General features: G+C 45.5%; 1 protein-coding gene across 1 annotated transcript in view; it reads left to right on the forward strand.

Moving 5' to 3' along the window:
• The window catches only part of LOC124799102 (aminopeptidase N-like), a 147122-nt gene that overhangs the window by 44444 nt on the left and 77880 nt on the right, over positions 1–24798 (forward strand). The window contains exons 5-6 of the mRNA XM_047262641.1: positions 2751–2869; positions 11592–11775. Coding sequence (XP_047118597.1) covers positions 2751–2869; positions 11592–11775 — 303 coding nt within the window. The remainder of the gene's footprint in view (positions 1–2750; positions 2870–11591; positions 11776–24798) is intronic.

A 24798-nucleotide genomic window follows, 5' to 3' on the forward strand; every position in this document is an offset into this window, starting at 1 on the left:
AAGTGAGTCAGTTTCCGCTTGTTGAATGACTGCTGATCTCGTTAACCGGTCACTCTGAGTGTGTTTTCTAAGTTGTGTTTCACAATCGTTTAGGCAAATGTTGGGCTGGTCCCCAATCTCTCTCTCTCTCTCAAGAAATACACTGCTGCTCGATACTAACTGCTGCTCATCATAACGCTACACCATGAAGGTGTCGCGCAAAATACTACTGGCCATTAAACTTGCTACACCAAGAAGAAATGCAGATGATAAACGGGTATTCATTGGACAAATAGATTGTACTAGAACTGACATGTGATTACATTTGGGTGCATAGATCCTGAGAAATCAGTACCCAGAACAACCACCTCTGGCCGTAATAACGACCTTGATGCGCCTGGGCATTGAGTCAAACAGAGCTTGGATGGCGTGTACAGGTACAGCTGCCCATGCAGCTTCAACACGATACCACAGTTCATCAAGAGTAGTGACTGGCATATTGTGACGAGCCAGTTGCTCGGCCACCAGAGGTTTTCAGTTGGTGAGAGATCTGGAGAATGTGCTGGCCAGGGCAGCAGTCGAACACTTTCTGTATCCAGAAAGGCCCGTAAAGGACCTGCAACATGCGGTCGTGCATTAGCCTGCTGAAAAGTAGGGTTTCACAGGGATCGAATGAAGGGTAGAGCCACGGGTCGTAACATATCTGAAATGTAACGTCCACTGTTCAAACTGCCGTCAATGCGAACTATAGGTGACCGAGACGTGTAACCAATGGCACCCCATACCATCACGGCGGGTGAAACGCCAGTATGGCGATGACGAATACACGCTTCCAATGTGCGTTCACCGCGATGTCGCCAAATACGGATGCGACCATCAGGATGCTGTAAGCAGAACCTGGATTCATCCGAAAAAATGACGTTATGCCATTCGTGCACCCAGGTTCGGGGTTGAGTACACCATCGCAGGCGCTCCTGTCTGTGGCGCAGCATCAAGGGTAACTGCAGCCATGGTCTCCGAGCTGATAGTCCATGCTGCTGCAAACGTCGTCGAACTGTTCGTGCAGATGGTTGTTGTCTTGCAAACGTCCTCATCTGTTGACTCACGGATCGAGACGTGGCTGCACGATCCGTTACAGCCATGCGGATAAGATGACTGTCATCTGCACTGCTAGTGATACGAGGCCGTTGGGATCCAGCACGGCGTTCCGTATTACCCTCCTGAACCCATCGATTCCATATTCTGCTAACAGTCATTGGATCTCGACCAACGCGAGCAGCAATGCCGCGATACGATAAACCGCAATCGCGATAGGCTACAATCCGACCTTTATCAAAGTCGGAAACGTGATGGTACGAATTTTTCCTCCTTACACGAGGCATCACAACAACGTTTCACCAGGCAACGTCGGTCAACTGCTGTTTGTGTTGGAGAAATCGGTTGGAAACTTTCTTCATGTCAGCACGTTGTATGTGTCGCCCCCGGCGCCAACCTTGTGTGAATGCTCTGAAAAGCTAATCATTTGCATATCACAGTATCTTCTTCCTGTCGATTAAATTTTGCGTCTGTAGCACGTCATCTTGGTGGTGTAGCAATTTTAATGGCCAGTAGTGTAGCATCTGTAACGTACGTGCGTTCCAAGCACAGAGGTGTCGTTGTGTTTCTTTTGGCGGAAAACCAGAGCAGCGCAGGTATTCAAAGGCACTTGCATAATGTCTGCGTAGACCTGGCACTGAATAAAAGCAAGGTGCGCAGCTGGGCAAAGCGTCTGTGATTATCCCAACAAGGACCCGCAAACCTGTCCGGTCTCCCGCGTGCTGGTCGGTCGCAGACAGCTGTGACGCCTGCAGTGCTGGAACGTGCGGACACTCTCATTCGAGGTGATCGACGGTTTTCAGTTAAATACCTCGCTGCACAACTGGGCGTCTCTGCTAGTAGTGCTGATACACTGGCCAAACAACTGGGGAACTCTTAATGTATGTACCCGCTGGGTTCCTCATCGCCAACAGAAGACCGTGAAAAGTAACGAAGAACCATCTCTGCCGAATTGCTTGCCACTTTACGAAGATGATCGTGACAATTTTATGTCGAACAACGTCAGAGAAGACGAAACATAGGTTCATCGCCAGCAGACTGGTACCATGCATGCATTCAGGCCCTCCCAGTAAGATGGAGTAAGGCCATTGCAATGAACAGTGGTTATATCGGAAAATAGTGTTTTGCAGCCAAAAGAGTGGGGAATAGTATGGTGCGCTGGAATACTGGATAAGACAACCTGCCACGTCCGGCCATCCTGATTTAGGTTTTCCGTGATTTCCCTAAATCGCTCCAGGCAAATGCCGGGATGGTTCCTTTCAAAGGGCACGGCCGACTTTCTTCCCCGTCCTTCCCTAAACCGATGAGACCGATGACCTCGCTGTCTGGTCTCCTTCCCCAAAACAACCAACCCTAACGCAACCTGCTTTCAAAAATCATTGCGTTGCATTACTTGTTGAACGCCCCTTGTATATCTACTAAAACTACACGGAATTACAATGAATAAATGAGGAAGTATCAGGCCACAAATATCAGGATACGGGAAACAGGTGATCATTCCAGGCAGCTTCCTCTGCTACAGATCGTTTCACGTGATCTGGAGCCATCTGAAATTACTATCGACTTCGACATATCCTGTGATCAATTTGAACTGTGAGCTCACTGCTTAGTCTCAGCAAAGGCTTTTCTGCAGTTGTCAGTGTCAGAGATTGATGTCTCTGTGTGTGTTTCCACAGGCTATGGAAAACTACACTGGCATCAATTACAACGAGTCTACTATTACCAAGATGGACCAGCTGTCCATCCCTGACTTCTCTGCCGGCGCCATGGAGAACTGGGGCCTCGTCACCTACAGGTAACTTCGCTGCAGCTGCATACATCTCTGAATATCTGAATATATCGTAAAAAATGTAAATAAGTGCCGTACAGGGGTCCAAACGAGGGCCTACTGCTTATCGCGAGTTATTGTAGACCATCAAAGCAGGTCTGCCCCAAATTTCTAATATCACTAAAACTTCCCTCTCATTGCTCCGAACACTAAAACCAGTTGTTCTGTCACAGGGTTTGCGGAAATACTCTGTCGTAAATGGAAATTGAAACTGCTCCAGTAGTTGACGTTCGTGGAGCCATGACAACTGGTTCGTTCACCGCCACCGCCTACCACCGTGGTGTAAATGTCCTGAAGATGGTCACATTCTGGTCGAAACCGGTTACCATTTCAACTTAACATTTTATTGCTATCGAGACTGTTTTTTAACCATTTTTAAAGAATTTCAACTAGACCGTCGATTTCCTACACGGGGACTACTTACCAACAGTAGATTGGAATTATTACAGTTTTGTAACAGGTAACCGTGACAAGATATCCCGCAAAACAACAGCTAAATGCTCTGTTTGACAACTGCTTCCAGGAAAGTTGCTCTAGTTCTAACGAGAGTAAAACTGATTTTAAAGTAGGGAGGTGTGTCTCATCTACTATCTAACAAAATCTGTAAAACTCTGTATTTATGTACTATCAGTTTTTGAAGGCTGCATATGCACAAGCCACTGAGCAGTACTGTGTAACGGACTGTTACGACCGGCAGATCACAAGAGTTATAAATGAGGCACTATTTGGCGAAAAACTAAACATTTTCTTCAAATAATATATGTTAACGTATCTGTTACCGAACTGTATTTCCCGAAACAGAAGTTGCTGTGTTGTCATGTGTTCTTCTCTTATTGGTCACGACGTGCAAATGTGGAGATTCTTTGAAGTACAAAAAACAGCAGACTGGAAAGTTATACACGCCTAACAAGGGCACCATGTAGACATGCAATGAGGGTCGTACAGTAAGTAATGCACCACTTTTTTTTCTCAAAAAATATTTATTGTTAAGAGTCAGAATTTGGTGACAATGTACATCAACATATCTTGTCCACGTCCTATTTTTCTATGTAGTCGCCATCACGCTCTACAGCCGTACGCCAACGTTGTGGAAGAGCATGTTGAAACGTCCCCTTAGAAAAATTAATGAATGATTGCTCTGATAAACATCTTATGTTATTTGATTTTCAAACAGCCGAGCAAAACTGAACGTACTCAGACATTCACTAAAGTGACACACAATATTTTTTAGCGCAACGCAATCTGACTTTCAATAATCCCTACAATAGAATGGCCCTGACTAACAATAACCTATACCTTTCATGAATCGCTTACCTCACAAAAATCTTCGTTACTCGAACTACTGCAATACAGCGAGCGCCACTACTGCCAGCAAAATAAAAGATTCAAACTGCTGAAGGCACTAACTACTGATAGGCATAGTTAGCAAATGAAACATTTTGATAGAGAACAAACAATGTATTGACCTTAATAGTGTTCAAAAGTCATAATATATATATATATATATATATATATATATATATATATATATATATATATATATATATATATCAGTTCCTGACATCCAGTCTTACAAATTTACCGTCTATGATGGACACACGTCCAGATCATCCGCTCTCAAAACTCCGCCATTTCTCTCCCCACATCCACCACTGCTGGCGACTCACCTCCAACTGCGCAACGCTACGCGCTGTTAACAGCCAACTGCCCAACACTACAATAGCCAACAATAATGCAAACCAGCCACCGACTGCACACAGCACAGCCAGTGATTTTCATACAGAGCGCTACGTGGCGTTACCAATAAAAAAAACCTATACGGCCTACTTACAATGTATTCCCAGCTGGTAAAAGCTGTTGTCCTGTAGGCGTGGCCATATTTTCACTGGATGACTGACACTCTCCTCATCTTCAAAGTGTGTCTCAAAACTCTCCAACAATTCAGATGAAATGGTCTTTCTTTGACTCTTGTGGTCTACTGTGAGCATTCGTGGAACCCATCGTTAGCAGCTCTTTGAGTCTCCGAGAGGCTCTGTCATTGCAGAGGCACTTTCAATGCTGACCGACAACTGTGAGCCAATTGTCGAGTTGTGATGCTTTGGTCAGCACGAATAATGGCATCCGCACGATTCAGCATGTTTGGACCAGTGGCTGTGACAGGACGTACCGAGCGTAGCTGATCATGTAACTCTGTTTCTGCATCTGCTGAGGCTGTAACTTTCTTTTACCATTCGCCCAACTGTACTCCTTTCAACTACAGCATCGACGCACACTGCACGCAAACGGTTATGGATGTTCGCCGACGTTTCTTTCGAAAACAGCACGCTGCTTGTGACGTGAGTCGTATGTAGACGCCATTTGTACGCTGTACTACGGCTCTGCCATCTGCCAGAACGGTTCGAAACTTCACCGGCGCAAAGAACAAACACAAATCTGAAGCACCAACAAGGACATGTCTATGTATATGAATGGCTTTTTTAAAAAAAGGTGGGGCATTACTTATTGAATGGCCCTCGTACGGTGGATCCTTTCTGCAATAATCCAGTATCAAAAGCCGCAATAATCATATTGTCCGGATCTGTTCCAAAGGCTTTCGCCACGAGCTTACGCTCATCATCAGATATCTTATTTGATTTTTAGGTAGGCATGCGACAGCAAACGCCACATATAAAACCAGACATTTTTCGGAGCTCATACCTCTTGGTAATAGAAAGGAGGACTAAGTGTTTTCGACAGCCCATGGGCTAGGGGCCATATGTATACGCAGAGTAAGGTCCACCTTATTGGAATTATCCTGCAATACAGGGTCAAAGTTCGAATATTACACACTTCTCTCAGCTTAAGCAAATCGGTTATTCTTTATGCTTTAAATGTGGTCTACGCTGTGCCATAATGTGCTTAAGGGAGCACCATTTATCTCTTCGGCAGTTCCTGAGAAAACGCGAGAAAAGCATTTTTCACCATTATTTTCGCAGTCAGCAGCGGGTACCTAAATACCGAAACGCAGGAAATTGCCTATATTTTAACGGTATGTTCTCTAGAAATTTATCTAGAAGTATCATCTTTTCGTTTTCAAAAATATTTATCCATTATCAAGAAACACCCAAAGAACTTAATTTTTTGGTGCCAAAACCGATCAGCGGATTCCAAGACGGCTGCCCACAGCAAATAGCTGAAATTTTTACGATACGTTCCTAAGATCTCACACGCGAATAACTTTGAAAAATTACTTGATATCTTTATCCGTTTACGAGATACAAATGTTAAAAATTATGCTACCTATTCATGTAAAATGTGGACGTAAAATCCGGTGTGAGGTGGAAACGTAGTTTATAAACTAACGTAGTACGGAGAATTATATTGTAAAGTGCTTCCATGATAATTAGAAGGGTGCTGTGAATCCAAGGTTGTAGTACTGAACCAAATGCAAAATTTTTGTGCAAGTAAAATCCGGTCTGAGGTTTAAAATTAGCTTTGCCTTATTTCGATTTAACGTATGTAGAGCATCAAAATTTTACTGACCCATAAAGTTCTTTTCATACGAGTGACTTGCTTCGCTGTTTCAGGAAAGTAAGAGAACCAATGGGAAAATGCACCTATCGGAGCACAGGATGAATACCTTTTATTTGAAAGGCTGACTGAAAAGTGGGGTGCCTACTGCCTCATTCTACATCCTTCAACACATTTAAAGTTTTCCCAAATATTTTGGCATGAGAACATTTTCACGCTTTTTGATGCTGAGAAACAAGGAGACAGTAGCAGAGGGCAAGAGACGGAAAATTAATAAATACTGAGAGATAGTAGACTGTAGTTGTGGTACGGAAATTGTGGAACAGACAGAGACAGTGTGAGAGAAAGAGAGAACACAGTGGCATTATAGTTGAGAATGGCAGAACAGTGCTAGGAAGAGAGTGAAGGAGACAGTGCAACTGGGAGAAGAATAAGGAGGAGAAAGTGCAAGTGGGTGAGAGCCAATGATAAATATAGTCAGAGTCTATGACAATGACAGTGACAGTGAGGAAGAGAGTGAGAAGAGGGGGCAGCATTGGGAAGAAATGAAAGGGACAGCAGTAAGAGAGAGAAAGAGGGAACTAGTGACATTCAGAGGAGGCTGTAGGAGTAGAACAGAACGAAGAAGACTGTGGCTATGAGACAGGGGACAGTGACATAGAGTCACAAAGGGATAATGAATGAGGAAGTATGGGCAACTGGGAGTGGAGGGCAATGAGCGACTTACAGCGATGGACGGGTGTGTGTGAGTGAGTTACAGTTAGGGGAGCTTGCGGCAGCGAGAGGTTGGCTGAATGTTACAAAGAGTGCTTATATGTTCACATGTGCTGAAGAAGGTCTAATGAGGCAGCTGATACCCGACTTCTCAGTCTCAGTCTCTCAAAAAGGAGCAGATTCACCTTTTTTGTGCTCCGAAAGGAATATTTTTGCGCTAGCACAAGCTGAATCAAAACCCCGACAAAGTTCCCGAAGTTTTTCAGGAATATTTTCTGATTATTTTAGTATAAACGATCCGCTGACTCCGGTGATTAGTGCGTCACGGCGATGTCGCCAAATACGGATGCGGCCGTCATGATGCTGTAAACAGAACCTGGATTCATCCGAAAAAATGACGTTTTGCCATTCGTGCACCCAGGTTCGGCGTTGAGTACACCATCGCAGGCGCTCCTGTCTGTCATGCAGCGTCAAGGGTAACTGCAGCCATGATATCCGAGCTGATATTCCATGCTGCTGCAAGCGTCGTCGAACTGTTCGTACAGATGGTTGTTGTCTTGCAAACGTCCCCATCTGTTGACTCAGGGATCGAGACGTGGCTGCACGATCCGTTACAGCCATGCGGATAAGATACCTGTCATCTCTACTGCTACTCATACGAGGCCGTCGGGATCCAGCACGGCGTTCCGTATTACCCTCCTTAACCCACCGATTCCATATTCTACTAACAGTCATTGGATCTCGACCAACGCGAACAGCAATGTCGCGATACGATAAACCGCAATCGCGATAGGCTACAATCCGACCTTTATCAAAGTCGGAAACGTAATGGTACGCATTTCTCCTCCTTACAGGAGGCATGACAACAACGTTTCACCAGGCAACGCCGGTCAACTGCTGTTTGTGTATGATAAATCGGTTGGAAACTTTCCTCATGTCAGCACGCTGTAGGTGTCGCCAGCGGCGCCAACCTTGTGTGAACGCTCTGAAAAGCTAATCATTTGCATATCACAGCATCTCCTTCCAGTCGGTTAAATTTCGCGTCTGTAGCACGTCATCTTCGTGGTGTAGCAATTTTAATGGCCAGTAGTGTATTTGCCAAAGAAAATAATTTTTTTACATACTAGGGGTTAGTCTTAACTTCTCTATTACTGCAGGCCATTTGTAGTTTTGCTGCGTTGTGTTTATAAACATGATAGTCGTTGTTATGATGCTATATGGAAGGCAGTGTCGCAGAAATTATACTGTGGTTACAGCGTACGCTTGGTGTTACAAACCAAGTCGGTCTGACCAGAAGGTCTTTCACTGGAAGATGAGTGAGGGGTGCAAGAGCTGACATTCACATCCCAGTCGCCGGTTTTTTTCCATCCCAGTATAGTATGTATGTGATATAGGCTTTTCTTAAGTCAGTGTGTTACTAGGTGTCAATGTGGACTTACATCTTGACGAAAATCCTCGTACACAGTTATTATTGCGAGAAATATTTTACGTATTATGGCGGGCTTAAAGGACCTAATTATTTTTGTTCAAATTGTGGTAGAACTTTTCTGCCGTTTATGCCAGCTAAGCTTGATAATGATCATTGACCGAAACTAATAGCGAACTGTGAAAAACACAGGGTTGTTCTAAATGATGAACCTATTTTCAAAACTTCGTATTTGTTCTAGTACAAATCCAAAACCAACAATCTTTATACCAACGAAAAGAGGAAGTTTCAAAGACTTTTTTTATTTTTTAATATCAATTTAATAAATTTAATAATTTGTAAATAATTAATTTTTAGTAATTATTTAATAATTAGAAATGTGATAAATGTTATAAATGTTCAATGTAGCCACCGTGGGCTGCACGGTAAACATCGACGCGGTAGCCAAACTCGTCCCACACACGCGAAAGCGTATCTGCTGCTACTGACTGCACGGCAGCAGTGATCCGGTTCTGCAGATCGTTCAGAGTGGTTGGTAGAGGCCGGACGTAAGCAGCTTCCTTCACATAACCCCATAAGAAATAGTCACAGGGTGTGAGATCAGGAGATCTCGGTGGTCAGAAGTGCGGAGTCAGTTCCTCAAGTCCCCTGCCATCGATCCAGCGCTGAGAAAGGAAGTCATTCAAAAGTACATCCCGGTGCCAATGGGGCGGAGCTCCATCCTGTTGGAAAATGAAGTCCTGGGAAACTTCCATAACTTGAGGCAACAGCCATTGTTCCAACACGTCCAGGTGCGTGATTCCCATCATAGTTCTTTCCCAAAGAGAAATGGTCCATAAACCTTTGTACAGGATACGACACAGAACACGTAGATCTTCGATGAGTCTCTTTCGTGTTGCAATGGTGAATGTGGATTTTTCAAATCCCTTATGCGAACATTGTTTCTATTGACTTTTCCACTAAGGTGGAACGACGCTTCATCGCTAAAAATTACACACTGTAAAAATGCGTCATCCCCATCTTTGCTAGCATATAAACACAAAATGCGAGACGCTTCTCTTTGTCATTGGGGTTGAGAGCCAACACAGTTTGTAATCGGAAGGGCTTGTACAGCAAAAACCGTCTCAAAACTTTTCATACAGTTGGTTGGAGTATTCCAAGTTCTCGACTGGCTCTATTGGTAGACTTACTGGGACTGGACACAAAACTTTCTTGAATCCGTCGGACATCATCCTCTGACACACGCGATCGGCCTGTACTTTCTCCTTTGCACACACTCCCAGTGTGTTTAAATTGCTTAAACCAACGGCTAACGCTTTTGCGAGTTGGTGGTTGAATACCGAATTTGGTACGAAATGCCCCTGTACTGCAATTTGCGACTCACGTTTCGCAAGCTCAAGAACGCAGAAAACCTTGTGCTCCAAAGTTGCCATCTCACTCACAACTGACGGTCAAGCGGAATGACGGTCCTATTGCCGCACGAACTCTATCGGCCGCTTCTGAAACCATCACCGCCCCTCCGCCGCCGACCGCCAAAAACTTTGAAACGACCTCTTTTCATTGGTATAAACCTTGTTCATTTTGGGTTTGTAGTTGAGTAAATACGTATTTTTGAAAATGGATCCATCATTTAGAATAACCCTGTAAATGACAGCTGAAGGTTTCATCATGACTTTTAACAATAATACGAGGGTCACTCCAAAAGAAATGCGAGTTCTCAGTTCTAGGGGACTAATGACCTTAGAAGTTATGTCCCATAGTGCTCAGAGCCATTTGAACCATTTGTCCTCTCAGCGGCAGGCCTCGCACTGCACACGCTCCAGACGATGTGCAGAGAGTTAACGAATTGGTTCAAATGTGTGTGAAATCTTATGAGACTTAACTGCTAAGGTCATCAGTCCCTAAGCTACTTAACCTAAATTATCCTACGGACAAACACACACACCCATGCCCGAGGGAGGACTCCAACCTTCGCCGGGACCAGCCGCACAGTCCATGACTGCAGCGCCCTAGACCGCTCGGCTAGTACCGAGTGGCTACGAATTGCTGACAGACGCATCACAGTGAACGAATTGTTACACTGCGTTGGGATAGGGGAAGGAAGTGTTTGCAGAATACTGAAAGTGTTGGCGTTAAAAAACGTTTGTGCCAGGTGGGTTCCCAGGATGTTGACAGTGCCTCACAAAGAAACAAGTAAAACTGTATACAGCGAAATTTTGGAACAGTACGAGAATGGTAGAGATGAATTTCTTGGAAGAATTGTGATAGGTGATGAAACATGGCTCCATCATTCACCTGAGACGAAGAGGCAATCAATGGAGTGCCATCATGGAAATTCACCGAAGAAAAAAAATTCAAAACCACACCTTCTGCTGGAAAAGTTATCGCTACGGTGTTTTTCGATTCCGAAGGACTCTTGCTTGTGGACATCATGCCAAGTGGAACTATCCTAAATTCTGATGCGTATATGGCGACACTGAAGAAACTTCAATCTCGACTGAGTCGTGTTCGACCACATCGGCAAAAGCAGGACGTTTTGCTGTTTCACGACAATGCACGGACACATGTCAGTCATAAACCATGGAAGCGATCACAAAACTCGGATGGACAACACTGAAACACCCGCCTTACAGTCCTGACCTGGCTCCATGTGACTATCATCTCTTTGGTAAACTGAAAGACTCTCTTCGTGGAACAAGGTTTGAAGATGATGACTCCCTTGTGCACGCTGCCAAACAGTGGCTCCAACGGGTTGGTCCAGAATTTTACCATGTGGGTATACAGGCGCTGGTCCCAAGATGGCATAAGGCAGTTGAGAGGGATGGAAATTATGTGGAGAAATGAAAATATTGTTCCTAAAAGATGTATCTACACACCGTAAAACTTTCAAACATGTAGAATAAGAAATGGATTTTTTAAAAAAATAGTGTGCATTTCTTTTGGATTATATCCACTTTATCGCCTCGCGAAAGCCCGAAGGGGTCTAGTGCTCTCCTGGCTTCGTACTGTAAAAACCAGAACTTGGCTTGTGTATTGCAGGGAGCGCCGCATTCTGGTGGATGAACGAGAGACGCCCACGTCGTACCGGAAGAGCGTGGCGAACGTCATCTCTCACGAGTACGCGCACCAGTGGTTCGGCGACCTGGTGGGGCCTTCCTGGTGGAGCGTACTCTGGCTCAACGAGGGCTTCGCCACCTTCTTCGAGTACTTCAACACGCACGCTGTGAGTTCCTCTCGTCTGATATTCCAACAACTTTCACGCTCCCGCCAACTACCTGTTTCATAGAGGCTGAAAGTATTCTGAACAAACACATATTATACAGGGCTATTCACTAGTAATGTGACTCGCTGGTTCAGTGGTGCGGCGCTGGATTGCTAATCAAAAGATCTCGTATTCAGTCCCTGGTTAGTCCTATGATTTTGATCTGTCATGTATCACTTCTTGCGTTTCTGGCAATTTCTGATGATGTGAAAAACGACGAGTTGCGCAGTGGTTCGGAATACACGTTAAACCGTAGCTCCCCCTTGTAACTGGCTCGGTGTTCAAAGGCTGGAGGAAGACAATGGCACACCACCTTCAGCAGGTCCGTGACTAGGAAAGCACTGGGGTGTTCAAAACAATCTAAAGATTAATGACTGCTGTATTTTTATTCCTCAGTGCCTCCGAGGTTTCAAAATACAGCTGTGCAAAACCTACAAGAACTACAGAAAATAGACACCAGTCGCTGGTTAGAGCACATGCTCTACACGTGCATCGTTTGTGACGCAACGGACGTAAATATGGGCGTAAAAGTACGTGCGTGCAGTTCATTGAAGCTGCTGATGCGAAACGATAGTAGTCTGCTTTGCAAATTCTTCATTAGGTTGGCTGCCTGCAGGCGTGAATTAATTCGACGTGACAATAAGTCGTCGATAAATCCCATCCAGACGGAAATTTGACACGAAAACAAATCCGACTCACCATTAATAAGTTTAGTTGTACGGAAAGGATACACTGAGGTAACAAAATTCCTGGGATACCGATTCGTACGTGTACATATTGCGGTAGTATCGTGTAAATTATGTTCGAGTATAATGACTTTTCTGGAGACTAGAAATCTACTCTGTAGCAATCGTGGCGCAGTGGTTAGCACACTGGACTCGCATTCGGGAGGACGACGGTTCCATCCCGTCTCCGGCCATCTTGATTTAGGTTTTCCGTGATTTCCCTAAATCGTTTCAGGCAAAATGCCGGGATGGTTCCTTTGAAAGGGCACGGCCGATTTCCTTCCCAATCCTTCCCTAACCCGAGCTTGCGCTCCGTCTCTAATGACCTCGTTGTCGACGGGACGTTAAACGCTAACCACCACCACCACCACCACTGTAGCAATCAGCATGGGTTTCGAAAAAGACGATTGTGTGAAACCCAGCTCGCGCTATTCGTCCACGACACTCAGAGGACCATAGACACGCGTTCCCAGGTAGATGCCGTGTTTCTTGATTTCCGCAAGACGCTCGATACCGTTCCCTAGAGCCGTTTAATGAACAAAGTAAGAGCATACGGGCTATCAGACCAATTGTGTGATTGGATTGAAGAGTTCCAGGATAATAGAAAGCAGCATGTCATTCTCAATGGAGAGAAGTCTTCCGAAGTAAGAGTGATTTCAGGTGTGCCGCAGGGGAGTGTCGTAGGATCGTTGCTATTCACAATATACATAAATGACCTTGTGGATAATATCGGAAGTTCACTGAGGCTTTTTGCGGATGATGCTGTGGTATATCGAGAGGCTGTAACAATGGAAAATTGTACTGAAATGCAGGAGGATCTGCAGCGAATTGACACATGGTGCAGGGAATGGCAATTGAATCTCAGTGTAAAAAAGTGTAATGTGCTGCGAATCATAGAAATATAGTTCCCTTATCATTTAGCTACAAAATAGCAGGTCAGCAACTGGAAGCAGTTAATTCCATAAATTATCTGGGAGTACGCATTACGAGTGATTTAAAATGGAATGATCATATAAAGTTCATCGTCGGTAAAGCAGATGCCAGACTGAGATTCATTGGAAGAATCCTAAGCAAATGCAATCCGAAAGCAAAGGAAATAGGTTACAGTACGCTTGTTCGCCCACTGCTTGAATACTGCTCAGCAGTGTGGGATCCGTACCAGATGGGGTTGATAGAAGAGATAGAGAAGGTCCAACGGAGAGCAGCGCGCTTCGTTACAGGATCATTTAGTAATCGCGAAAGCGTTACGCAGATGATAGATAAACTCCAGTGGAAGACTGCAAGAGAGAATCTCAGAAGCTCGGTACGGGCTTTTGTTGAAGTTTCGAGAACATACCTTCACCGAGGAGTCGAGCAGTATATTGCGCGCCCCTCCTACGTATATCTCGCGAAGAGACCACGAGAATAAAATCAGAGAGATTAGAGCCCACACAGAGGCATACCGACGATCTTTCTTTCCACGAACAATACGAGCCTGGAACAGAAGGGAGAACCGATAGAGGTACTCAACGTACCCTCCGCCACACACCGTCAGGTGGCTTACAGAGTATGAATGTAGATGTAGATGTACACAAGGTATAAAAGCGTAGCGCACTGGCGAAGCTGTCATTTGTTGTCAGGTGATTCATGTGAAAAGTTTTCCGACGTGATTATGGCCGCACGATAGCAATCAACAAGTTTTTGAACACGGTGTGGTAGTTGGAACTAGAATCATGGTACGTACATTCCATTTCGCAAATGCCAAGAGTATGCTGAGAATACCACAATTCGTTCCCCCCCCCCCCCCCCGGCCCCCCGCCCCACCGCCCCCCCGCCACCATGATCCATGGACCTTGCCGTTGGTGGGGAGGCTTGCGTGCCTCAGCGATACAGATAGCCGTACCGTAGGAGCAACCACAACGGAGGGGTATCTGTTGAGAGGCCAGATAAACGCGTGGTTCCTGAAGAGGGGCAGCAGCCTTTTCAGTAGTTGCAGGGGCAACAGTGTGGATGATTGACTGATCTGGCCTTGTAACACTAACCAAAACAGCCTTGCAGTGCTGGTACTGCGAACGGTTGAAAGCAAGGGGAAACTACAGCCGTAATTTTTCCCGAGGGCATGCAGCTTTACTGTATGGTCAGTGATAAAGGCGTCCCCTTGGGTAAAATATTCTGGAGGTAAAATAGTCCCCCATTCGGATCTCCGGGCGGGGACTACTCAAGAGGACGTCGTTACCAGGAGAAAGAAAACAGGCGTTCTACGGATCGGAGCGTGGAATGTCAGATCCCTTAATCGGGCAGGTAGGTTAGAAAATTTAAAAAGGGAAATGGATAGGTTAAAGTTAGATATAGTGGTAATTAGTGAAGTTCGGTGGCAGGAGGAACAAGACTTTTGGTCAGGCGAATACAGGGCTACAAATAGAAAGTCAAATAGTGGTAATGCTGGAGTAGGTTTAATAACGAATAAAAAAATAGGAATGCGGATAAGCTACTACAAACAGCATAGTGAACGCATTATTGTGGCCAAGATAGACACGAAGCCCACGCCTACTGCAGTAGTACAAGTTTATGTGCCAATTAGCTCTGCAGATGACGAAGAAATTTATGAAATGTATGACGAAATAAAATAAATTATTCAGATAGTGAAGGGAGACGAAAATTTAATAGTCATGGGTGACTGGAATTCGGTAGCAGGAAAAGGGAGAGAAGGAAACGTAGTTGGTGAATATGGATTGGGGCTAAGAAATGAAGGAGGCAGCCGCCTGGTAGAATTTTGCACAGAGCACAGCTTAATCATACCTAACACTTGGTTCAAGAATCATAAAAGAAGGTTGTATACATGGAAGATGCCTGGAGATACTGACAGATTTCAGATAGATTATATAATGGTAAGGCAGAGATTTAGGAACCAGGTTTTAAATTGTAAGACATTTCCAGGGTCAGATGTGGACTCTGACCACAATCTATTGGTTATGAACTGTAGATTAAAACTGAAGAAACTGCAAAAAGGTGGGAATTTAAGGAGATGGGACTTGGATAAACTGACTAAACCAGAGGTTGTACAGAGTTTCAGGGAGAGCGTAAGGGAACAAATAGTAGGAATGGGGTAAAGAAATACAGTAGAAGAAGAATGGGTAGCTTTGAGAGATGAAGCAGTGAAGGCAGCAGAGGATCAAGTAGGTAAAAAGACGAGGGCTAGTAGAAATCCTTGGGTAACACAAGAAATATTGAATTTAATTGATGAAAGGAGAAAATATAAAAATGCAGTAAATGAAGCAGGCAAAAAGGAATACAAGCGTCTCAAAAATGAGATCGACAGGAAGTGCAAAATGGCTAAGCAGGGATGGCCAGAGGATAAATGTAAGGATGTATAGGCTTATCTCACTAGGGGTATGATAGATACTGCCTACAGGAAAATTAAAGAGAACCACTTGTACGAATATTAAGAGCTCAGATGGAAACCCAGTTCTAAGCAAAGAAGGGAAAGCAGAAAGTTGGAAGGAGTATATACAAGGTCTATACAAGGGCGATGTACTTGAGGACAATACTATGGAAATGAAAGAGGATGTAGATGAAGCTGAAATGGAAGATATGAGACTGCGTGAAGAGTTTGACAGAGCACTGAAAGACGCGGATTCTTTACAGACGAATGGAAAAACTAGCAGAAGCCGACCTAGGGGAAGATCAGTTTGGATTCCGTAGAAATACTGGAACACGTGAGGCAATACTGACCCTACGACCTATGTTGGAACCTACATTAAGGAAAGGCAAACCTACGTTTCTAGCATTTGTAGACTTAGAGAAAGCTTTTGACAATGTTGATTCGAATACTCTCTTTCAGATTCTGAAAGTGGCAGGGGTACAATATAGCGAGCGAAAGGCTATTTACAATTTCTATAGAAACCAGATGGCAGTTACAAGAGTTTAGGGGCATGAAAGGGAAGCAGTGGTTGGGAAGGGAGTGAGGCAGGGTTGTAGCCTCTCCCCGATGTATATTGAGCAAGCAGTGAAGGAAACAAAAGACAAATTCGGAGTTTGTATTAAAATCCATGGAGAAGTAATGAAAACTTCGCCGATGACATTGTAATTCTGTCAGAGACAACAAAGGACTTGGAAGATCAGTTGAACGGAATGGATAGTATCTTGAAAGGAGGATATAAGATGAACATCAACAAAAGCGAAACGAGGATAATGGAATGTAGTCGAATTAAGTCGGGTGATGCTGAGGGTATTAGATTAGGAAATGAGACACTTAAAGTAGTAAAGGAGTTTTGCTATTTAGTGAGCAAAATAACTGATGATGGTCGAAGTAGAGAGGATATAAAACGTAGACCGGCGATAGGAAGGAAAGCGTTTCTGAAGAAGAGAAATTTGTTACCATCGAGTATAGATTTAAGTGTCAGGAAGTCGTTTCTGAAAGTATATTTATGGAGTGTAGCCATGTATGGAAGTGAAACATGGACGATAAATAGTTTAGACAGGAAGAGAATAGAAGCTTTCGAAATGTGGTGCTACAGAAGAATGCTGAAGATTAGATGGGTAGATCACATAACTAATGAGGTGGTGTTGAATAGTATTGGGGAGAAGAGAAGTTTGTGGCACAACTTGACTAGAAGAAGGGATCGGTTGGTAGGACATGTTCTGAGGCATCAAGGGATCAGAAATTTAATATTGGAGGGCAGCGTGGAGGGTAAAAATCGTAGAGGGAGACCAAGAGATGAATACACCAAGCAGATTCAGAAGGATGTAGGTTGCTGTAGGTACTGGGGATGAAGAAGCTTGCACAGGATAGAGTAGCATGGAGAGCTGCATCAAACCAGTCTCAGGGCTGAAGACCACAACAACAACCACCACAGTTTCAGGTATTACCTCTCACCACGATCAGTGCCTTAGCCGGCGAATTCACTTAACGATCGAGAGCAGTGTCCTGGACCCTAGACGACTGGAACACCATGGGCTGGTAAGATAAGTCACGATTTCAGTTTCTAAGAGCTCACGGTAGGGTTAGAGCGGGACGCCGTCACCACGAAGTCATGGACGCTGGGCGCGTTGGTGGTGGCTCCATAATGGTGTTGACTGTGTTTGCATGGAATGCACTGGATCCTCTGAACCAACCATTGGCTGTGAATAATTATGTTCGGCAGCTTGGAGACCGTTAGCAGCCATTTATTAACTTTACACTCCTATGCAGGCGTAGGAGAATGTCTCCCGTAACATAAGACTGCTCCCACCAACGCGCGTCCTTTGCGCGCTGCACATTTCGAGCAGTCGTTCACCTCGACGACGGCGTTTGTAGGCACGACTATCGACCTAGTGTATTAAAAATGAGATTCACCCGAAGAGCCGAACGTTTCCATTGATCGACGGTCGAATCCCGATAGCCCGTGGCTACTGCAATCGTACACTACTGGCCATTAAAATTGCTACACCAAGAAGATATGCAGATGAGAAACGGGTATTCATTGGGCAAATATATTATTTTCACGCAATTTGGGTGCATAGATCCTGAGAAATCAGTGCCCAGAACAACCACCTCTGGGCGTAATAACGGCCTTGATACGCCTGGGCATTGAGTCAAACAGAGCTTGGATGACATGTACAGGAATAGCTGCCCATGCAGCTTCAACACGATACCACAGTTCATCTAGAATAGTGACTGGCGTATTGTGACGAGCCAGTTGCTTGGCCACCATTGACCAGACGTTTTCAGTTGGTGAGAGATCTGGAGAATGTGCTGGCCAGGGCAGTAGTCGAACTTTTTCTGTATCCAGAGAGGCCTGTACTGGATCTGCAACATGCGGTCGTGCATTATCCTGCTGAAATGTAGGGTTTCGCAGGGATCGAATGAAGGGTAGAGCCACGGGTCGTAACACATCTGAAATGTAACGTCCACTGTTCAAAGTGCCGTCAATGCGAACAAGAGGTGACCGAGACGTGTAATCAATGGCACCCCATACCATAACGGCGGGTGAAACGGCAGTATGGCGATGACGAATACACGCTTCCAATGTGCGTTCACCGCGATGTCGCCAAACACGGAGGCGACCATCAGGATGCTGTAAACAGAAACTGGATTCATCCGAAAAAATGAAGTTTTGCCATTCGTGCTCCCAGGTTCGTCGTAGAGTACACCATCGCAGGCGCTCCTGTCTGTGATGCAGCGTCAAGGGTAGCCGCAGCCATGGTCTCCGAGCTGATAGTCCATTCTGCTGCAAGCGTCGTCGAACTGTTCGTGCAGATGGTTGTTGCCATGCAAACTTCCCCATTTGTTGACTCAGGGATCGAGACGTGTCTGCACGATCCTTTACATCTATGCGGATAAGATGCCTGTCATCTCGACTGGTAGTGATACGAGGCCGTTGGGATGTAGCACGGCGTTCCGTATTACCCTCCTGAACCCACTGATTCCATATTGTGCTAAGAGTCATTGGATGTCGACCAACGCGAGCAGCACTATCACGATACGATAAACCGCAATCGCGATAGGCTACAATCCGACCTTCACCAAAGTCGGAAATGTGATGGTATGCATTTCTCCTCCTTACACGAGGCATCACAATAACGTTTCAGCAGCAACGCCGGTCAACTGCTGTTTGTGTATGCGAAATCGCTTGGAAACTTTCCTCATGTTTGCACGTTGTAGGTGGCGCCACCGTCGCCACCTTGCGTGAATGCTCTGAAAATCTAATTATTTGCATATCACAGCATCTTCTCCCTGTCGGTGAAATTTCGCGTCCGTAGCACGTCATCTTCGTGGTGTAGCAATTTTACTAGCCAGTAGTGGTAATTGACGATTTCGTTGGGTCAACTTGTGAACACATAGGGGTGCTCTGCTGAGGATCTCGATGTTCAAAACTGTACGATGGACGATGTGTTCCGAAAAACAGTCGTGCGTGCACCGTCACTGTGCTCTTCGGGCGGGCGGCTGAAGTGGCCGTGCGGTTCTAGGCGCTACAGTCTGGAACTGCGAGACCGCTACGGTCGCAGGTTCGAATCCAGCCTCGGGCATGGATTTGTGTGATGCCCTTAGGTTAGTTAGGTTTAAGTAGTTCTGAGTTCTAGGGGACTGATGACCTCAGCAGTTGAGTCCCATAGTGCTCAGAGCCATTTTTTCTTTCGGCTGGTATGCCGCATATCACCATCTATCGTGCTTTACAGAGCAGACAAGCCTCCGAACCTCAAGTTCTGTGAAGAGTCGTGGACGTCCAACCATTTAGCGCCTAGTGGTAGTGTCGCTGTCCTTCTACCTCTTCCAGTGGACGCTTAAGACAGTAGCACATGCACATTCGACCAGCTTTGCGGTTTTCGCGATATTTGTTCATAGTCCCTACTTAATAATAATGTTCCCTTTGTCAGGGTCGCTTATCTCAATGGATTTCCCCTTTTGCAGCCCATATCTTAACTGGGGTGAATCCTGTCGGCGTCTGCTCCTCTTACATACTTCTGTTAGCGCGTCACGTACCCGCAACGCCACCAAGTCGCATCCAACGTTGCGGTGGGCAGTGGTCACAGTATTTTGGCCTATCAGTATATGGGAGAGGTCAGTTCGTGCACAAAATCCTGCACCGAAACACTTTCGCAGCTGTGGACGGCTATAGAGGCAGCAAGGCACAATATTTCTGGAGGACACTTCCAACCACTTGTTGAGCCCATGCCACGCCGAGTTGCTGCACTACCCCGGGAAAAATGAAGTCCGACACGATATTATGAGGTATCCCAAGGTTTTTGTCATCTCAGTGTACTCTAATCTCGGTGGCATACGAACAGTTTACAGACTTACCAGGAGACGACACGACCGTGGGGTCGGGGATTTGTCCGCAATTTTGTGTGGTGAAGGAGGACCCCTAACACCTCACGTGGTTAAAATATTAGGACGCACTACTCGGAAAACCCCGAGAAAAATCGATCCAAAGTTTCTTAGGTGCCGTATGAGTATAAAACGTTTATTGCCGAGCCGCCGTTTGGCCTAAATGGTTAGCGTTCGGACATATATGACAGAGGTCACTGGTACGATTCCTTCTCCCCACATTTTTTTCCTTCTGTTGCTTGCAAAATTGCAGCTAATTGCTACAGGAGAATCGTGAAATTAATTTCCGGGAAGATTGTATAAAAATTCATTCTATAATTCACCATCAATTATCGTCACCAATATTCAGAGACATTATTCAATATTCCTGGTTTGCCTCAAAGTTATCAGAAACTCAAAACATTTTCGTAAATGTTAATGGGGCATGTTTTTGTACAGATTTATTGCAAACGCCCTGTGATTGTAAAAATTCCGCTGTCATATGTTGCGCAAGATGTCGCAAAAACTATTGCTTTGTTTGTTTTTACGATAATTACCACTGTGATTCTTGTTTATAATTATTATGTGTTTAAAAATTGAATGTTTCCCAAGCGACTTTGCTATTCTGATTAAAAACCCTATGCTTCTCCTCATATACTTTACAATGAACAATGGAAAACCCACCGCCATGAATTGTGTTGTTGCACAAAAAAAAAAAAATTATTCAGTAATGTAACTAATTTGTTAAAGATAATGTAGGTTTGGGAAACTTTCTGAATAATTGGTGGAATAACAAAAGAAAATGAAACAGAAGAGAAAAAAAGTGCCGGAGGAGGAATCGAACCCGAGACCTCTAGCGTAAGAGTCCGAGCCCTAAACATTTAGGCCAGACGGCGCCTCGGCAAAGCACTCGCATTTCATACTCATACGGCACCTAAGAAACTTTGGATCGATTTTTCCCGGGATTTTCCGGTAGTGCGTCCTAATATTTTAGCCACGTGTGGTGTTAGGGGTCCTCCTTCACCACACAAAATTTCGGACAAATCCCCGACCCCATCGTCGTGCCGTGTCCTTGTTAGCCGTTTCGAAAATTCTTCCAAACTTGGTCGGAATGGAAATGGTTATGCCCTTTAGGACGTGACATAAATCGCTCCATTTCCACATTACGACAACGACTACACTGTCTCCCGTCCCGTGTGTGTGTCCCCCCTCCCCCCCCCCCCCCCCCCCCCGACACGGTTTATGTACCCTCCAGTACTAATGCTGCGACCTTCCGTCTGTGAATGGCTGTTGCATGCTGACGTAGAACTGAGGCGGTGGTCGTATTAAGTGACTGGACCGTGTAAGATGCGTGAACTACGTCAGATGTCGTGTGAGCACTGTAGGGGTCACGGACACGCACTGTACTCGTCTGAGACAACACTATCAGCACGTGAAAGAGACTGAGAGGTGCTCATTATGGGTCTCCATTCGGCAGGCTGGTCAAAACGTACAGTATCCAGACTTTTGGGGTATTCGGAGGGCGCCTCCGTGGCCGGCCGGAGTGACCGAGCTGTTCTAGGTGCTTCAGTCTGGAACCGCGCGACCGCTACGGTCGCAGGTTCGAATCCTGCCTCTGGCATGGATGTGTGTGATGTCCTTAGGGTAGTTAGGTTTAAGCAGGTCTAAGTTCTAGGGGACTGATGACCTCAGATGTTAAGTCCCATAGTGCTCAGAGCCATTTGAACCATTTTTTTGGTATTCGGATGTGACAGTAGTCCGATGTTGGTCTGCACGAGAGGACAGGCAAACTCTTCGTCAAGGTTCCGGGCGACCATTTCCGATCACCACAAGGGCGTGTCGCCGCATTGTGCACCAAGTACATCGTACCTCCTTCACATCTGCACCTGCGACAGGAAGGAAGGAAAGAAGGAAGGAAGATTAGAGTGTAACGTCCCTCGGCAGCTCGGTCATTAGAGACGGAGCACAAGCTCAGACTAAGAAAGCATGGGGAAGAGAAATCAGCTGTGCCCTTATCAAAGGAAGCTCCCAGGCAGATGCTAGCTAATATTTAGAGAACTCACGGAAAATGTAAGTCTGGATGGCCAGGCAGAGATTTGTACTGCCGTCAACCGCATGCGTGTCCAGTGTGCTAACCACTGACCCATATCGTTTGGTCCTGCCACCTGCCAACGAGTACTGAACCCTCTGCAACATTCTGTGTCATATTGCACCTTCGGCCAGAGGCCAGCAGCAGCTCGATCAGGAGCCCATGAGTGGCCAGCCGTTAACACCACAAGCGCCTGCATTTGGAGTGATATCGTGGTCAGGAGGCAAAGAGTGCTGATGAATGGCTTCCCGTTGCGCTCAGCGAAGAGTCGCGGTTCTGCACCACAGTGGATGACCAGCATTGGTGAGTATGGCGGCGACCTTTGAGAGGTCCCATTCACTAAATGTTTTAAAGAGGCGCACCGGTATTACTCCTGCCGTCATGGAGTGGGTAGCCATTGGGTATGACTTCAAGTTCCGAATGGTAGTGATTGAGGAAACTTTGACGTAACTCTCGTGCGACAGTATCGTTGTGCCATCTTTCAACCGGATGATGCCCGTCCAGACATGACACGTGACTGTATGAATCGCATGTGTGACTTTCAGGTACTTCAGTGGTCAGCAAGAGCTCGTAGATCTGTCCCATACAGAATATGTGTGGTGCTAGATCAGACGTCAACTATGTCCTAAAACCAGTAGGCCTACACAAGATATCAAGTGTTGTAACGGCGACCGGAACGTTCGCGGGGATGAAGTGACGGAAAGCGCGGCGGGACCCGCAGAGCGGCCCGCGAACAACAACACAATGATACAGGACAGACACAACCAATGAAGGACAGAACAAACAACAACAACAACATCGAAACAACGGAGTCACAAGAAAACCTAACAACCACGTCCAGTCGTACACAGAACAAGAAAGTAAATAAGCTGTCTAAGGAGAGTCATGTGTCCAGAGGCGTACGCAAGATTAGACTCGATGGCTAAGCTTTTTTTTTTCCTTTATTGAATTTCGATTCCCCCCTAAGGGGGCGGGCTGGCAGTAACTTAGTACGCTCCTCCGCAGCTTACAGACTTTTTAAAACGTAAGAAGAAGATAAGAAACAATAAAAGCAGGCGATAAAACGGTGACTTAAATTTTAAAATGGCGGAAAATAGTGGAAAGTTAAAACATAAAAAAAGGGTTGGCAATGCTAATAAAATACACAGGAAGCAGACAGGTAGCATAGTAGACAGACAATTAAAAAACACGGCGACAGTCTGGTTTCTGTTCGCAAGAGATATAAAAATCACACCCAGCGACAGTATGATGTCCGTTTGCAACACTTCGGAAAAGACACACACCACTGAAAACTCACTGTAAACACTGCACTAAAATGTCGGCACAAAGATGACACACCATAGCCAAGGGCAGATTGGGGGGGGGGGGGGGGGACCTGGACAGATGAGGGGGAAAACAAGGAGGGAGGAGAGGAAAAACTAAAGGGGGGAGACCGAAGGAGGCAGAGGACACATAATGGGGGGTGGGAGGGGGGGCAGGGCAGACGCGAGAGGGAATGGTAAAAGGCAGAGGAGGGAAATGCAAAAGGACTTGGGGGAGAGAAGGGGGGCAGAGAGAAGGTAGGTGGGGAAAAAAGAGGATGGAAGGGGGGGAGAGGGAGCCCAGGAAAAGGACCGAGGAAAGGAGGGGGGGGGGTGAGGATCAGAGTTGATAGGAGGGATAAACAGCTTACGGCGCGATGGTGCAAAGGCATCTAGGGGTCTTCGACGTCCTTGACGTCTCGTGGGGATTCAAATTCCGCGGCGCGCGGTACCAGATCAAGCTTAGACCTGCCTAACTTCTAAGAAAATACAACGATTTTATGACACCATGCCCAACCAAATCAGTGCATGTGTACACGCCAGAGATGGTGTAATGTCATATTGACAAGAGGGCTTGTACTACGAAGTTTGAAAATTTGACTAAATTTTGTAATCAATGAAATAACATCACATACCCTCTGATCTGTAAAGCATCCTTCCGTTCTTGGCCCTTAGCTTCTTTTGTCAAGGAATGTGAATACTTCAGAGGCGTATTTCTGGCATGGTGCAAACAAACCTGATACAAAGTATCGTGTCAAGTGTTAATTGTAGCACCGACGCCTGTAGCATTACCACTTGACACCATAGTTTGTATCTTTTTTTTCTATTTTTCGGCCTGTGGGCCATGTCCGAAAATCCCCAATTAACTTTTTTTAACAAGCGAACCGGCGTTATGGGGTTGCCCAGTTAATTTTTCAAATGGTATACATACCCAACATCACGAGAATCGGAGCATCAGTGACAAATTAACATCCGGTTTGCATTTCTTTTTTAATAAAACCCCTTTGATCATTAAGGTGGGATAATTTTGAAAGTAAAACCGACTACTAAACACGACGTGCCGACAGTCTTTGCAGCGACGGTCTTCAATGCAACTGAACTGCT

Source organism: Schistocerca piceifrons, chromosome 5 (assembly GCF_021461385.2).
Source record: "Schistocerca piceifrons isolate TAMUIC-IGC-003096 chromosome 5, iqSchPice1.1, whole genome shotgun sequence".
NCBI classification, from domain to species: Eukaryota; Metazoa; Arthropoda; class Insecta; order Orthoptera; family Acrididae; genus Schistocerca; species Schistocerca piceifrons.